Here is a 17,390-nt window from a genome sequence, read left to right as displayed (position 1 = left end):
CGCGTAGGATGCTTCTGAGGACATCATCACAACATCTACGTCTTGGTTTTTAAAGAAATAAGAAGCTAAAAACTCTCCCAGCTCACCTAATAAATCTATTCACCACTCAAGTATACCAGTTATGAATATTTCAAGGTAAACAATCAAAGAAAAAATTCTATTTTCTAACCTATTTAAAGGTAAAATGCTATTTCCTCTGAGTTGCTAAAAGTAAAATGTTTTAATTTAGTTGAATTCTTGTTCAACATTTAACAGAAAATAAAACATTTCTTCACTTCTTTCCATTTGATTTCTGTCAAACATTTATGAAAATGTTAATCTGTTATGGTCTCAGATGAAACTGTACTCAAATGTGGAAATAGAGCTCCATCTGGTGGATGAGATCAGAACTGCACTGCTCCGTTTCTGTAAATAAACCAACTTTTACAAGTAAATGTAGTTTCTTTTTTAAACATGAAGCATATTGAGGTTGTGTTAATTAATTTGAGACACATTTTTAAAAAATATACAAGAAACATTGAGCTGTTTTCATTCTTCCACCACACTTTTTTAAGTTTACACTTTGTGTTGTTGACATTGGCAGGATTTTAAATATTGCTCTAGTTCCATTGGCAGATAAATTTATTTCTAACAAGATAATTTTCATGTGTTATAAGTAAAACAATCTGCCAAGGCAACTAGTAATTTTTTTGTCAATATAAATAAATCATTGACTTAAATTAAGATCCTTTATCTTGTTGAAAGTTTATCTAAAAGTTAGTTTGTCTTATTTCAAGTGTATTGAGATATTTGCAGTAGAAACCAGTGTTGTATAGTAACGAAGTAAAAATACTTCACTACTTTACTTAAGTATATTTTGGAGTACTTCATACTTTCCTGGAGTATGAAAATTTTTGATGACTTTCACTTTTACTTCACTATATTTCCGAACTTAATTGCGTACTTTTACTCCGATACATTTTCAATGTGTGGTTTAGTTACTCGTTACAAAAAAGCGAGAGAGAGAAACGCAAGTGTTTTGATCCCACCTACTGATTAGCAAGTAGCAAGTAGGCTACCGAACAAAGTCCGTAGCCTGCTTGCCTGGGCTTGTTCATCACCACCAATAGGATACTTCTTCTTCTTCTTCTTTTCTATTATGGCGGATCACAAGCAACTTTAAGGTGCATACCGCCACCTACTGTACATGAGTGTGTAGAAGCATTACTTCATATCTATTAAATTCTACTTTTTAATTTTGTATTCTTAAGATAAATAAACAATGCTTTCCTTAATTTGTGAATATCTGTTATGTTTCCTTCATTTCCTAATATACCTTTAAGATTCCATTCATGCCCCATATTTCTAACTATTCTCTTTAATTCTTCCCTTTCGAGTTCATTTGACTTACAGTTCATCAATATGTGTTCTACATTTTCTTTCTCTCCACATCTCTCACATTTATCATTATTTTTCCTCCCTATTTTATAAAGCATGTCATTTAAGTAGGTATGACCTACTCTTAATCTACTAATTATTATTTCTTCTCTTCTGTTTCGTTCATTAATGCTTCGAATTCAAACTGACTTTTGTACTTCATATAATCTTCTTCCTTTCTTATCTTCATTCCACATTTTTTGCCATTTCTTGATTTCTTTACTTTTAATTAGGATACACCTGTTTCGCTTCTCCCATTAAACACAAAGCAAGTCTCGCAATCAGTAGCAGTCACATGGAAATTCTATCTTACAAAAACTCCCCGTCCAACTTGAAGAAACACATCGAGGTAACGTCTTATAAAATGGTTATAATCCTCCTGTTTCAGTAACTATAGCTTGGTCACTAGGCACTACTGTATTGTGAAATCTTGACCATAAATGAACTTTGTTTGGCATTGTTTCAGTTCCACACGTGGTGTATTTAGCTTAGGCCTAATGTTGACTGTAGCAGGCTACCTAGACTCCTCTGTTCAAGGGGGGACAGAAGCCATAGCAATAGCAATTTAGACTAAATTTAACGAATATAGGAAAGGCATGCAAGTTCAAAACCAGGTTTACAGATGCCAATAAGCTGCATTTCCCTCCCAATTCTTTTTTTCTTTTGCATAATGACCAGTTGTGTGCACCACCTACTGACTGTAGCATTGACTGATTCACTGATTTGTGAAGTAGAGTAATCGTAACAGCTCTTTCTCTTCATGTTGGCCGCATTTTCTGTACTATTTATTTTTCTCATTTTCAGCACTGACCTTACTTGAAGGGAAAACTTAAGGCTTACAAAAACTTTGTATTTTCTGTCCTGGAGGGTTTACTAAGAAGCTGGTTCAGTTGTAAAGCAGGTTAAGTTAACCTTGTGCTATAGGTAAAGCACCTAATTTTCTTAACTAAATGATGCCTGCAGGTATATCTATTAGCAGGTTTAATTTTGCCTGCACTTGGTTGTGTACATTATTTTAAGTGTATTTGACAAGTTTACCAAAATATAAAAAATGTCATTCAAACTGCATTTGCTTTGTTTTACTTTTTACTTGTACTTTTCATTACATTACTTGAGTACATCCATTTTTACAGTAATTTCCATACTTAAGTACAAGAAGTTTCAAATACTTTAAGACTTTAACTCAAGTAACATTTCAGTCAGTGACTTAGACTTTTACCAAAGTCATATTTTGGAGAGGTACTTGTACTTTTACTTGACTCTGAGATTTCAGTACTTTATACAACACTGGTAGAAACTATCAAAAAGTACTTGGTGAGATTTTGTGTTTTTGCAGTGTGGGACAGAAAAGCTATAACATTTTAATAAAAAGAATAAATCTGGTACTGTTTGCCCTGACTTAGTGTCTTTCCTGGAAATATGTCATACTGGAGCAGCTGAAATGTGAAAAAGCAGAGTTTTTCCACCAACTTATTGATGATGAGTTCACTGGCTTGTTTTCGGTGACAGAATGGCAGCTTCCTGTCTGTTTCCACTTCAGAGTCCTTCAGCAGCATCACTTATTCAGGTGGCATTGAGTGGAGTGGGCTGCTTCCGCACTTATTGCTTTTCCTCCAACAAGATGGCACTCAGGAGGAACTACTTTAGCATCTGCTGCTTTATTATTCCTAAACAGCCTAAAAAGAGTAGAGCTGTGCTGTTTCTACTGTATCTACAGCAGGCAGATGAATCAAAACATCCATCTGCGATATCAGAAACTCACCAAAGTGAATCTGAGATCAGCGCCACGTTTTTACGTCTTCTTCTGCTCTCACTCCGTAAAGCGCCTCATGCAGGATTCATGCCTGCTGTAGACATGAAAAGGAAATCACCTTCTCTTGTCCTGCATCTTGTCAACAACGAACACGTCTATGTTTCATGCTGTCTACATGCGTGCACATCAATCTTAAGCAGGAAAAGCACTTATGGAAATTACAAGACTGTAGGAGATTTCCACAACAGACTGAAAGTGACAGAAACAGATGTTTTTCTCAGTTCATCGTAACTTGGGTAAATAAAAAGAGCTGTTTTCAAGTACAAAGACAGGAAAGGTATTTAAATTACTTTCTTAAATTATGAATTAACTACAACTTGCTACGTTTTTTGGAAAAGCAGCAACACCCAGATTTTATTCAGTCAAGAAAGTTATCTAAATAGAACCTGAAAAACCACCGCATCACGCCCCAAACAACAGGTGAGAAACCGATCACTGCACTGCAAAAACACAAAATCTTGCCAAGTATTTTTGTCTAGTTTATAGTGCAAATCAATCAAATTTTATTTGTATAGCATATTTCAGCAGCAAGGCATTTCAAAGTGCTTTACATCATATCAAACACAATGCAACATAGAATCAACTCAAATATTTCAGTACAGTTGAAATATGACATTTTATTTACAAGTAACTTTTCAGCAAGATAAAGAGCTTATTTTACATCAATAATTCCTAAATATTGGTGAAAAAGTTCTAGTTTCACTGGCAGATTATGAAACTTTTGACAAGACGTATTTCCCATATTTTAAATTAAATCATCTGCCAGTGAAACTTGTTCTTTTTCATCAATATTAAGGAATTATTGACTTGAAAAAAGCTCACATATCTTGCTGAAAAGTTACTTGTAAATACATTTTGTCTTATTTCAAGTATATTAAGATATTCATACTGGAAACTAGACAACACATTTTTTTGAACTGTGGCGTCTATCAGTTTAGAAATTCCCAACAATGGAAAAATGTATTCCCAGTTGTCACCAGTAGCAGTTAGAAGTACATAAATAAACATGAAATAATAGATTCATCATTGCTTTTTGTATTTATTGTTGTCTGGTATTAAGATTAGTTTGATTTCCTGGAATAAAAAGCAAAAATAGAAGAAACCTCTGTTTTTAACAGCGCTACCTGTCTGTTGCCACTAGAGGGCAGAAGAGAATCTGTTTTTCTCTGCAGACATGGTTGGTTAGCAGAAAGATTTCCAATAAGTTTGGGCTAATAAAGTGCGAAACAGCCGTTCCATCAAGAAAAATGAGAATCTACTGAAGTCGCAACCTGCTAATATCAACACAAATTAAAAAGAAAAATGTGTTTAGTGCAATTTATTAGCAAGAAATTATAAAACTTCTGCACACACACACACAAGCCCACTTTCTCACTATTCTCCTTACTTCAGTAGGAAACAGCGAGAAAGCAGAAAGTGTTCACACAACTTTTGATGGAAATCTTTTCTGTTCCCGTGGACAAACTCCACCCACACTGAGTGACACTCAGCAGAAATGGAGGAAAACATAAATACTTTCTGTATGACTTATTTATATTGATTTTAATCAGCAGGTCACCCAGAACTGGTGACCCAGAACAGTATGTAAGTATCAAATTCAATTATAAAAATCACCCATTGAAGAAAAAAAAAAGTGTAATATAAAATTTTTTACCAAGGATCAATTTCAAGGAAATTATAGTTTTTTTTTGCCTCTGGTTTTTTTCAGTGGACATTAAAAATGTAAATTCCATTTTTTATGTCCAAATGAATAAATGAGCAGGTTGTCGTCATTGATCCTTAATTTCTGATAAATAAAAAAACATCATTGCACAAATATTGATTGAAATGGTTAGTATTGGAGTTAATAATCAGATACAAAAATGTTTTGGAGGAATCTTTGGGTTTCTGACACTATTGCATGATTAAACACTCCCCGGGTCAAATTGACCCACGAACATTTTTGCTGTACCCTCGAAACGAACATAACAGGAGGGTTAAAGTCAAAAAGCTGCACATTACTTAACATATTTAAAATCCTCCTTACTTATTCTGTAAGATCACCGTTTTTAACTGAAAAAGTTGTTTTGGTTCATATTTTACTCTAAATAGATTTTTTTTTTTTAAGTTTCTACCCAATGTTGAAGCAGTTTTTGTCAGATTGTAAAATGATGTGCATTTCAAGAGCTAAAATCTTTATTCTTAGTACGACTATGAAATGAAATGGCCACAACCAGAAACCTCAATATATTTCACTTGGATATCACAATCTCAGGCGCAGCGCGATTTGAACCGTTAGGAGCCTCCGACGCGTCCGACAAATAAGCCGGCAATGGAAAACCGCTAGAGTGATTTTGACTGGTCTGACGGGTCTGACGTGTCTGACGTGTCCTCGACGCGCTTCCACGTAGACTTTGAATGTAAACCAGTCGCCTGAAACGCTAAGTGTAGAGCAAAATGTCAAGCGTCTACATTCAGAGCGCAAATTCTGGAGGAAAATGCAAAAACTAACCCAATTTTGGTCACAAATTCTGAGAAACTGCAGAGGTGATAAAATGTTATGCATAAATCACCATTTTACAGAGAATAATAGTTATTAAAAAATTTAAAAAACAGATGATTCATCTGTCATGATGGATAACTATGTTCAGACCCACATGCAGAACACAATACAGGAGAGGTATATACGGTAACAATTGGTTTATTGTAACACGGCAAGCGAAGGTAGTGGAAGCTCTGGTCTGGTCCAGGGAGGAAACGGGTTCACGGAGCGATCGGCTCTCTAAAGAGGCAGAGCAGAATGGTGAGTTCAGGGTTGTCGGAAACGGGAAGGTCACAGAACAAAGTAAACGGAGCTTACTTGTGGTTCGAGGGTAGGAGGTCTAGGAGAGTTTACTGAAAGGTTCGGAGTCTTAGTCTCTTGAGGGGTCCAGGTGGTCCGGTGCTTGACGGCTGGTGTCCAGGAGGGAAACAGAGGATTGCGTCGGAGGGCGGACAGGTAGGCTCGGGCTAACTTGTAGTCAGACGGAGGAGGTGAGTCTGGGAACTCGGGCAACCAGTGGGTAAGACCCACGGCGTCACGAGGGGAATCTCGACCAGAGAAACAGACAGGATCTGTAAAGGCTTCTCTGGGCTTCACCAGGAAAAAACCTGAAGGCAAAAACAACAGGGAAAGTTACTAAAGGCTTCAGAACAACGAGGAAAGATCAGAGGCAAGCTCTAGGAGGCTCCGCGGTACCGTTACTGGCTAACACTCGGGCGCTGAAGGACTGGCAGAAGCCTCCTTTAGTACACGCCGCTGATGAGTTGATCAGGTTCAGGTGTGCTTGATGACGGTCTACACACACACTCCAGTCAGGTGAGTATGGCGCCATCTGTCGTAAAAGGTGAGTGTATGCACAGAAAAACCCACAAAGAAGAACCAAAGGACCCCGAACCATAACATCATCCATACAACGTGCATATATTTTTCTAATATTTGCTACAAAATAATCACTAAAAAATATTCTCACTAAGTTTTCTGGCATTAAGTAAATTTAATTTATTTTGGTAACTATAACTGATCTAAAACAAGAAAAGTTTACTTAAGACAAAAAGGAAAAAAATGTATTTTTATTTGGAAAATATATAAATATGTGTCTGAATTGTAAAAAGAACAAAGAATAAACATCAGAATGTCAAAATAAGAAAACTAACTTACAAGTAAGTTTTCAGCAAGAAACAGGAGCTTGCTTTAAGTTAATAATTCCTTAATATTGACAAAAAGTATCAGATTATTTCACTTATTACATGGAAAATATCTTGTTATAAGTGGAATAATCTGACAGAGGAGCAAGTCTATATATTTTATTAGTATTAATAAATTATCTACTTGTTGAAAAGTTACTTGTAAGTTAGTTTTGTCTTAATTCAAGTGTACTAAAATATTTGCACTGGAAGCTAGACCAAAAATACTTGGTAATATTTTGTGTTTTTGCTTTCATTACATGAGTAAAGTACGCAATACTCTGTGCAATGAATAACATATTCTATTTTTTTTAAGCATACAACAAAGGCCTGCTGTAGAATGTCCTATTTTTTTATGACCAGTTTTCTTCCTAGAACTTTTATTCTGGAAATAAAATCCCTGATTTTACACGTTGCAAAGCGATTACACGATGATTTGTCAAGTTTAAGCAGCTTCAATAGCTCTCTGTCACAAGGTCTCTGCGAACACATCCTCTGGTCATGTTTGGGATAATGATAATACAGTTTCAATGAAGGAGGCTTCTCTTACCAACATCCCCTGCAGCCTTCTGCAGTTTTTTCACAAGAGTCCTGTGACTTCTCAAGAAGCAACATCAATGCAGTGCTTACGTGATGAATTCCCTCACCTCCCAAAAAAAGATGAAAAACTTTGAAAGACAACTGTGAGTTATTCACTTGAGTTTCAGAATATGACGGGTGAAGTTTGAAATCACAGCAACACAAAAAAATTCTCTTTTTACATCAGAACTATTGCTACTGTTTCAGGTGAGCAGAGCTGGTCCGGGGAATGCAAACACACAGCAGAGGTAACTCTGCAGCCAAACCTGCTGCACAACAACATCAAGCTGAGAAGATTTCTGGATGGATTAGTGATGTATGCATGTGTTTCAGTGGATACTAAGAGAAAAAGATACAAAAATGGCTTTATTTTAATCTGAAATAATAAAAAAAGAAGAGTTCTGACTAGTTTATAGGAAATAATTATTAGATTTTTGTTGAGGTTCTGACTAAAGGAAACATTTCTGTTTATGGATTTTAACTGATTCAAAACAGAAAATATTACTTATTGTTCTTGTGCAGTTTCTAGTGCAAATATTTTAATATTACAAGTAACTTTTTAGCAACATTGAAGAGCTTATTTTAGCTCAATAAATCCTTAATATTAATGAAAAAGTACTGATTACACTGGCAGATTATTTCACTGATAATAGGGGAAAAATGTCAGGTTATAAGTGAAATTAAAGCTGCGAGCAGCCTCGAGCGGCTCTCGCAGCTCAGTGCCGCTTCGGCCTATTGGCCACCGCCGGGGTTCCAGCCACCGCAGAAGCTCTGCCGCAGTTTCCAGCACCACCGCCTGCCAGGTGCCATTGAAGCTGTCGCGCCTTTTCCCCGCCCGTCCACCGGGCGATACGCATTAATGCGTTCGGCAGCATTCCCTGACGACTGTCAAAAAATCTGGTGCAGATCGGTCGATGCATCGAGGATATATAGCCGATGTATCAACTTAGGGGGCGCAGTGGAGTCAAATTACATCTCAAACCCATTGGGCTCTTTAGAGGTGAACAAAGGTCATACATATCCAGTTTGGCGCCAATTGGATGATTAGGGTGACCATATTTTACTTTGGGAAAACCCGGACGACCTGCAGCGGGGGGGGGGGGTTGGTGAAACCAGAACACCTTGGAGCGGGGGGGAGTGGGGGGGGGGGGGGGGGGGGTGCTGGACAGAAAGTCTAAAAGCAGGAAAACTACATACATTTGCGCTTTCGCATGTTGTTGGCGTACTGACAGCCATCTTCTGATTAAGAACTGCACTGACGCGGCTCAGGGATTACGTGACACGCAGCGCCGTGCGCAGTGCCCTACAATGCACTGTAAGCTTTGTAATGTGTTTTGAGGCAGTTGACCAAAATCCCGGACGATTTTTAAATTCCCCCCGGACATCTTTTTAGGTCTGAAAAGTAGGACATGTCCGGGAAAAAGAGGACGTTTGGTCACCCTACGGATGATCCATGTGTGAATTAGAGCCAAACGTATGAATATGGCGAGGGACTGATATTCGCCATTTGGCCACGCCCACACGGTTCAGCCAGCAGCGAGCATTGACAGAGCTCATCATCTGAATCATCTGCATTAGGTCAAGAGAGCCATAAACGGAGCTTTCCAAGGAAAAATACGGCACTTTCTGTTCTGAGGGGGCGGGGCTTAGGTGACGTCATAATATCATGACGTAGGATCGTCCGGCATCCCACCAGGAACACTCGGGCCAATTTTGGTGCAGCTCGGTCAAAAAATGTGGAATCCAGAGGCAAACGTATACCAACGGCGTTGCCGCCATTGAATACTCTTGGCACTTTAAAGCAAGCGAGACCAACTTCCTGTCTGTCATCCAACACAGAATCACTTTGATTAGGTCAAGAGAGCCATAGATGGAACTTTACAAGTTAAAAAAATAGCACTTCCTGTTCTGAGGGGGCGGGGCTTAGATGACGTCATAATATGATGACATAGAATTTTCAGGCATCCCACCAGGATCACTCATGCCAAGTTTGGTGCAGAAGCTATCGACCGTTCACAGTAAAATATGAAACTTCCTGTTGTCAGGGGGCGTGGCCTAAGTGATGTCATCATTTGACCATTGGATATTATTGGACACCCGATGATGATCAATAACTGAAAGTTTGGTGTCTCTGCGAGTTTTTGTGTTAGAAATACAAATTTTTTATTTTTTCCTGTGTATTACAAAATCGAAGAATTTCATTTGCAGGGCAATGCTGCCCTCTGGTGTCGAATTACTGAAAACGTTTCATTATTTCAGTAATTTGACACCAGAGGGCAGCATTGCCCTACAAATGACGAACATGGACTGTTTATTCTGTTTAACACAGAAGATCTCTCTCATTCGTTCTGAGGGGGCGGGGCTTAGATCACGTCATAATATGATGACATAGAATTTTCAGGCATCACACCAGGATGACTCAGGCCAAGTTTGGTGCAGCTCGGTCGAAACATGTGGAATCTAGAAGCAAACGTATGGCGTCAGCGTTACAGGTCACTTCGCCACGCCGCCACACCCAGCTGCTTCATCGCAGCCGGTCAGGGCTTGAATCCACAACACACCAACATGTCTTCTGTCTCTGGACACAGTTTCATGTTGATTAGGTCAAAGGGCTGAGAAAGAGACCGTTCACAGTAAAACATGACACTTCCTGTTCTCAGGGGGCATGGCCTAAGCGATGTCATAATTTCACCACAGGGTATTTTAGGACACCTAATGATGATCAATAACTGAAAGTTTGGTGTCTCTGTGAGTTTCTGTGCAGGATATATAAGAGTTTTGTGTTTCATGGCGAGTAGGTGAACTTTGACCCCTGGTAACCCCCCTTCAGCAAGCTCATACAGTCACCGTTTTGATAACTTTAAATCAAACATGCCTTATGATCAGACTGACCGAGTTTGAAGCCGATCAATCGAAATCCCTAGGAGGAGTTTGATCAAATACGAAGGCTGTAAACGTCAAAATCGCGGTCAAAATCTGAACTTCAATCTAAAATGGCCGACTTCCTGTTAGGTTTCGACCATGGCTCTAAGAGACTTTTTTGTACATCCTGACAAGATACACATGTGTACCAAGTTTGGTAATTCTATGTTAAAGCATGGCTTGGGGCTGTTCATTTAAAATACTCTAGGGGTCGCTATAGAGAAAGTAGGCCACGCCCACCAAATGTTGTTATGAATTCCTGTTGGTTGGTGGATAAGGATCCATCCTAGTGAGTTTGGAGCAGCTGAGCCCGAAATTGTGGAATTCAGAGCCAAACGTATGGCAACGGCTTTACAGGTCACTTCGCCACGCCGCCACGCCCACCTGCTATCTCAAAGCCGGTCAGGGTTGGAATCCTCAACACACCAACATGTCTTCTGTCTCTGGACACAGTTTCATGTTGATTAGGTCAAAGGGCTAAGATAGCGACCGTTCACAGTAAAACATGACACTTCCTGTTCTCAGGGGGCGTGGCCTACGTAAAAAAACGTGCTTACTGTATTTGTTCCTTGTAGTATTGTTTGTTTATTGTTGCTAAATATAGCTAAATATGTTATGTACTCTTCAATAGATATAGCACTTTAGCAAGTTCCATGCAGTTATTCGCACTGGGAGAAAGAAAGGCGTTTTTGGCGGATTGCCAGGAATAGAAGCACACGAACATTTCCTCCCACCCTTTCTACCCGCTCTCTCTCTCTCTGCTCTACTCTCTCTCTCTCTCTCTCTCTCTCTCTGCTCTACTCTCTCTCTCTCTGCTCTACTCTCTCTCTCTCTCTCTCTCTCTCTCTCTGCTCTCTCTCTCTCTCTCTCTCTCTCTCTCTCTCTCTGCTCTACTCTCTCTCTCTCTGCTCTACCCGCCCTCTCTCTCTCTCTCTGCTCTCTCTCTCTCTTTCTGCTCTCTCTCTCTCTCTCTGCTCTACCCGCCCTCTCTCTCTGTCTCTCGCCCTCTGTTCTACCCGCTCTCTCTCTCTGCTCTACTCTCTCTCTCTCTGCTCTACCCGCCCTCTCTCTCTCTCTCTGCTCTCTTTCTCTCTCTCTGCTCCACCCGCCCTCTCTCTCTGTCTCTCGCCCTCTGCTCTACCCGCTCTCTCTCTCTGCTCTACCCACCCTCTCTCTCTGTCTCTCTCTCTCTCTCTGCTCTACCCGCCCTCTCTCTCTGTCTCTCTCTCTCTCTCCCTCTCCCTGCCTACCCCTCCGTTTCGGTCTCGCCCCCTCCCCCCTTTTCTATTTTTTCTGTCCCTCCCTCTCTTGTTTCAACACACGTCACGGGTCCGGATATTGCGTGATCTGAGACTGTGTACGCCCAGTTGTAGTTCATAGCAGTAAGACAGCCCACCTCCTATTACAACAACCAGCCCCCACCCTTGGGGCATCTCAGACTGCAGCTGAGCAGTGAAGTTTTTCTCTTTTTTCCTCTCTCTTCTATTTTGTTCTAATACAGAAGAAATTTAAAGCATAAGCTTTAAATTAACTCAACTAAAACACAGATTTTAATAAAAATAATCATTGTTCTGTCACACTGAACCATGTTCAACATTACTTAAATGTATATTTTACTGTAAATAGAGTTGAATAACTGCATGGAACTTGCTAAAGTGCTATATCTATTGAAGAGTACATAACATATTTAGCTATATTTAGCAACAATAAACAAACAATACTACAAGGAACAAATACAGTAAGCACAAATAACTAAAATAATCAATTTATTTTGAACTAAATTCAAAAATAAAAAGCTGAATAATAAGGAAACTGCAACTGACAGAAAAACTTAAACTGAATTTCAAAAAGTGAAACAACTGCTTAAACATATAAAATGAGTAACATACCGACAGTGATCGTTGGTTCAAAAAACCCGGAATATGCTGATCAAATTCCTAAAATTTCCAAGAAATGGCAGAAGCGAACAAAAGGACTTCCATCACCGTGGCCGGAGAATGGGAGCTTTGACTTATCCCTTTGCGAACAAATGGAAGCGAGAATCACCGACTACAAAGCAAAAAATAAAAGTAAGAAAAGACAAGCTAAAAGAGAATTAGAATTTAACATTTTACAACTATTCAAGGAGGAAGGTGAAAAATACAGGAAGAACTTAAAGCAGCAGCTCATTGAGCTCAAAAATAATTATGAAAAGCCAAAGGATGATGAAATGATTCCCACAGGGTTGTATCCAGCCCTGAAAGGAGTCCTGAACATTACAGGTGATTTTGGATACAGGACTGATGACCAACTAATAAATTCCAGACAAAGTAATGTTGCATCACCTCAAAATAAAGAGCCGGAAGCTCAATCAGACGCATCATCTACAGTGCATGCAGCACTGCCAACAGTAGTTCAAACACCAGTTCCATCCAGAGGTGCACCACAGACGAGCTTAAGCTCACCGGAAGATGAAGGTCCACCTCAACGAAACTATAGCGTAATTAATGAGCATGCAAAAAGTATGCAACCATCAACATCACATGCTAATGCAGATGGCTACAAGCCAGCTGGCAGACATTCTACATCAATGCCACCAATTCCAAACGGAATTCAAACCACTAATGTTGGATGCTCCACAACGCGGACAGTTGGAAATAATAAAATTCTTGACTGCTACGCTGGTCATGCAGCAAGTCACAGAAGCGGAGATGCTTATTGGTTAAACTTAGACCACAAAGGCATTGATTTGCAAAATGATAACAATCAGACGCTGATACAGGAAGTGGAAATGGAAATTGATGAAAGCCTTGCACGATTAGTTGAACAGGAATATGGATGCAAAAATGACCAAGACGGAGCTGGTCCATGTACGAGCACACCTAATAAAATTCAACACCCAGCCCCAAAACGAAGAGAATACAATTTGAGATCCAGAGCTAACATATGCAAACCTGATCGTTATGACCCCTCAAAACAATTACCAATCATATTAAAGGGAGACGTTGCTCAATACATACCATTTGCCTCGATGGATCTGATCGGGTTAGTCTCGCGGCTGCCAGACATTCATAACGGCGCAGGAAAATGGATAAGAATACTAGAAGAAGAGACAGTTGGCAAAATTTTGGCACTGGGAGACATCAAAGCCATTTTTGCAAAAGTTCTGGGAACTGCTACCATGCAGAACGTTTTAAAAAACCACCCATGGATGCTGCAAGAACGAGCAGATGGAATTGAATTTAATATATGCTGGACGGCAATCTGGGCTGCCTTGAGGGCAGAATTTCCTATTAAATTGGACCCTGCGACCTTGAAAGGGGAACCAATCGGTGACTCAGAGAATCCAGCATCTTATGTCGCCAGACAGTTGAGAAGGTGGAAGGAGGACATGGAGTCTGGTGTTGATGAATCTCCAATGATTGCAGCTGTGTTTCGGCAATCAATAGTGGATGTGATGCCACAACCAGTGCGCACCAAACTTGAAGAAGTGGTGGCGCTGATGTCAATGCCGCACAAGGAATTTCGTGACCATGTGGTGCATGCAATAGAAAAATACAGAAGAGATGAACAAAAACTCGCTGACCAAGAAAAAAACATTCAAAGGAAACTGGCTCAGCTGCAACTTGGAGAACTTCAAAGCAGAAGCAAGACAAAGACTCAAGCTGCAGTGGTGAGGGGGGACCAACATCCTAGCCCGAACGTAGCCAACCTTCCTAACGCAGTGAGTACAACTCCACAGATGTATCCTCCAGCTCCACAAATAACTCAACCTTCTCAACCAGTGGTGAATGTTTACCCACAACCATGGAACTCACTTCCATCTGTGCCCCGAGGAAGACAGCAAAGAAGTCCCTCATGGCCAAACAGAGGACGAGGCGGTCCAACTAGGGCACCCAGAGCATGCTGGACATGTGGTGTTTTCGGACATCGCGCTGACCAATGTCGAAATGGTGACAACTCATTCCAAAGACGGCCGCATGGTAGAGCCAGACCAGGTCCACCGACAGCTCCATACAATCACCAAGCAGTTCCTTATAACCAACAGGGAACTCCATACGACTCACAAGGAGTCCCAATACGATTCACCAGTTCAACAAAATTCACCAACTCAATTCAATCCACCAAATTTTGGATACTAGGGATGCCCAGAGGACCCTAGGGGAGAAAATCAATACCCAATTCTAACCACAGGTGCGGACGACGAACCAATTTTGAAAATTCAAATTGAAAACAGAGAAACACCAATGTTGGTCGATACAGGAGCAGCTTACACTTGTGTGAGTCCAAATTATGCAACGCATCTCCCCATGTCTGATAAATTTGTATCAACAGTAGGGTTCTCGGGAACAAGACAATTAATCCAACTGACAGCTCCTGTTCGACTTGTAACTAATGACAATGAAATAAAAATACCAATTTTGGTATCTGATCAAACACCAATTAATCTGTTGGGAAGAGATGCTCTATGCAAATTAAAAATAAAAATTTGGTGTTCTCCTCAGGGGGTGTATGTTGAAAAAGAAGGTGTGGATCTTCAAATGTACATGCAACAAAATGAAGCTAAAGTTTATTGGTTGGGAGACATAAATAACTCAATTGAAGAAGTAATTTCTAAATGGGGTCAATACATTCAAATACAAATTCCTGAAGCTAAAAAACCATTTTTAGATTATCATTGTACAATGTACTATGACATTTCAAAAAGCACAGAGTTTGAAGAACAATGGGACAAAGAAACGCAAGGTGAATCAGTGAACCTTGCCTCCCAATACATTGTCGTTGGGAGACAAGGAGCAGCTCTCAATGTAGAGATGAATGATTTCATTTCGCAATGGTACAATGTTGTAGAATCTGTACCACACATAACATTGTTTGTAAATAAAAACTTTCATGCAAAAGATCTTGGACCGATGATGAAAACTGCGACACAGATTAAATGGGAACAAACAGAAAACCCATTAATTTTTCAATCAGAGGATGCAACAATGATCAAAATAATAAGTGAAACTTTTATGACAGCAAAACCACAGGTGGTAACTGTACCAATTAATGACACAGAACAAACAGAAGAAAAAGATGAGTTGGATGAAAATCCGTTAATGCATGACATGTTGAGACAAGTTCCTGAACCAATGTGGTCAAAACATGAAACAGATGTAGGCCTGGTAAAATCAGCCAAACCATTTAAAGTAGAACTGAAACCAAATGTTAAACTTCCATTTCGTCTACAATATCCATTAAAAGCTGAAGCAGAAGAAGGAATCAGCAAAACGATTGAAGGATTATTAAAAGCAGGAGTGTTGGTGGAAATTGAAAGTCCATGCAATACTCCAATTTTTCCAGTTCTAAAAGCAGATAAGTCAAAGTATTGCCTGGTACATGATCTTCGCACAATAAACGATGTGGTGGAAGATAGATCTTCGGCAGAAATGCCCAACCCCCACACAATTCCTGCTGAAGCAAAATTTTTCACAGTAATTGATCTGTGTTCAGCATTTTTTACCATCCCTGTAGCGGAACAATCTCAATACCTGTTTGCATTTACTTACAGAGGTAAGAAGTACAGCTACACACGATTACCACAAGGTTTCAAACACAGTCCACATGTGTTCAATCAAGCTCTTCGACAGGACTTAGAAGGATTGGAAATAAAAAGCACATTGCTTCAATTTGTTGACGATATTCTGATAGCGTCACCTACATTGGAGGATTGCCATCACGATTCAATAAAAGTCCTTGAAAGACTGGCTGAAGGGGGATATAAAGCCTCCAAAGAAAAACTACGGTATTGTCAGACACAGGTAGAATACCTGGGCAGACAACTCTCAGAAGGGAGTATCGGCATATCACCTTCTCAATTAGAGGGTGTCAGCAAAGCTCCATGCCCACGAACAGTTGGAGAAATGATGACATTCCTGGGCATGACAGGTTTCAATGCTGATTGGATTGAAAGTTATGCAGAAAAAACAGCACCACTCAGAGAACTCATGAAAGAACCAGGTTATCAAAATCAAAAGACTTTGCTAAAATGGACAACTGAAGCGAAAGTAGCTTTTGAAACTCTAAAATCTGAAATGCAGACTGCCCCAGCACTAGCAGTTCCCAACTATGATAAACCATTTTATCTATATGTTGCAAACAAAAAAGACTTAGATAGATAGATAGATAGATAGATAGATAGATAGATAGATAGATAGATAGATAGATAGATAGATAGATAGATAGATAGATAGATAGATAGATAGATAGATAGATAGATAGATAGATAGCATTTATTGTCATTGAACAGAATTCAACGAAATTTCCATTGCAGCTCCCGTGCAAAAGGTCAAATATATACAGTAAAAATAAGCAAACACACAATAATAATAATAACAATATATACAACTAAATTAACTAAAGGCACTCAACCATCCAAAGAAGTAGCAGCAGGTCCAATTATGGCAAAGTACAGATGATGTGACAGTGCAAAGTGCAGAACAATATGGCTGTGTGGGGGTGGGGGATATGTATGTGTGACTGCGAGGTTATGATATGTGTGGGAGGGGGGGGCGGCAGGGAGTAATGGCTCTGACGGCTGTGGGGAAGAAACTGTTTCTCAGTCTACTTGTTGTAGTCCATATATTCCTGTACCGCTTGCCTGATGGCAGCGGCACAAACAGTCTGTGGCCCAGGTGGCTGGAATCCATGGCTATGGATCCAGCTCTCTTCTTGACCCGGTCTGTGTAAATGGAGTCCAGGTCTGGGAGCGGGCATCCCACAATGCCTTGTGCTGTTCTCACCACCCGTGTCAGTTGTTTCCTCTCCAGTGCTGTGCAGCTACCATACCACACAGTCATGTTGAGGCAGAGGATGTCACAGCAGTTTTGATGCAAGAAACATGTACAGGTCGGAAAAAACAACCAATTGCTTATTACAGCACAAAATTGGACAATGTAGCACAAGGCTGACCACCATGCTATCAAGGGCTAGC

General features: G+C 39.9%; 2 protein-coding genes across 3 annotated transcripts in view; one reads left to right on the top strand and one right to left on the bottom strand.

The window, feature by feature from the left end:
* Nucleotides 1-17,390, top strand: part of drosha (drosha ribonuclease III) — a 533,117-nt gene that overhangs the window by 45,959 nt on the left and 469,768 nt on the right. The gene's annotated exons all lie outside the window — the stretch shown is intronic.
* LOC116711471 (uncharacterized) lies at nucleotides 5,894-6,785 on the bottom strand. Its single transcript, XM_032550791.1, has 3 exons — nucleotides 6,447-6,785; nucleotides 6,069-6,358; nucleotides 5,894-5,990 (listed from the first exon to the last, which is right to left on the bottom strand). Exons 1-3 carry the CDS (start codon nucleotides 6,733-6,735, stop codon nucleotides 5,910-5,912), a joined length of 660 nt encoding a protein of 219 aa, XP_032406682.1. The 5' UTR covers nucleotides 6,736-6,785; the 3' UTR covers nucleotides 5,894-5,909.

This window comes from Xiphophorus hellerii, chromosome 21, assembly GCF_003331165.1.
Source record: "Xiphophorus hellerii strain 12219 chromosome 21, Xiphophorus_hellerii-4.1, whole genome shotgun sequence".
Taxonomy (NCBI): domain Eukaryota; kingdom Metazoa; phylum Chordata; class Actinopteri; order Cyprinodontiformes; family Poeciliidae; genus Xiphophorus; species Xiphophorus hellerii.
Note: the sequence above shows the minus strand (reverse complement) of the source record. Positions and strands in the feature narration are given on the sequence as shown.

Bases quoted from the DNA above. Each gene is read 5' to 3' on its own strand.
- LOC116711471 (XM_032550791.1), bottom strand. From the start codon at position 6,735: ATGCCAGAAAACTTAGTGAGAATATTTTTTAGTGATTATTTTGTAGCA. The intron at 6,359-6,446 runs GTACCGCGGAGC...TTTTGCCTTCAG, and splicing joins CCGAGTGTTAGCCAGTAACG to GTTTTTTCCTGGTGAAGCCC. The intron at 5,991-6,068 runs GTAAGCTCCGTT...CTGCCTCTTTAG, and splicing joins CTCCTACCCTCGAACCACAA to AGAGCCGATCGCTCCGTGAA.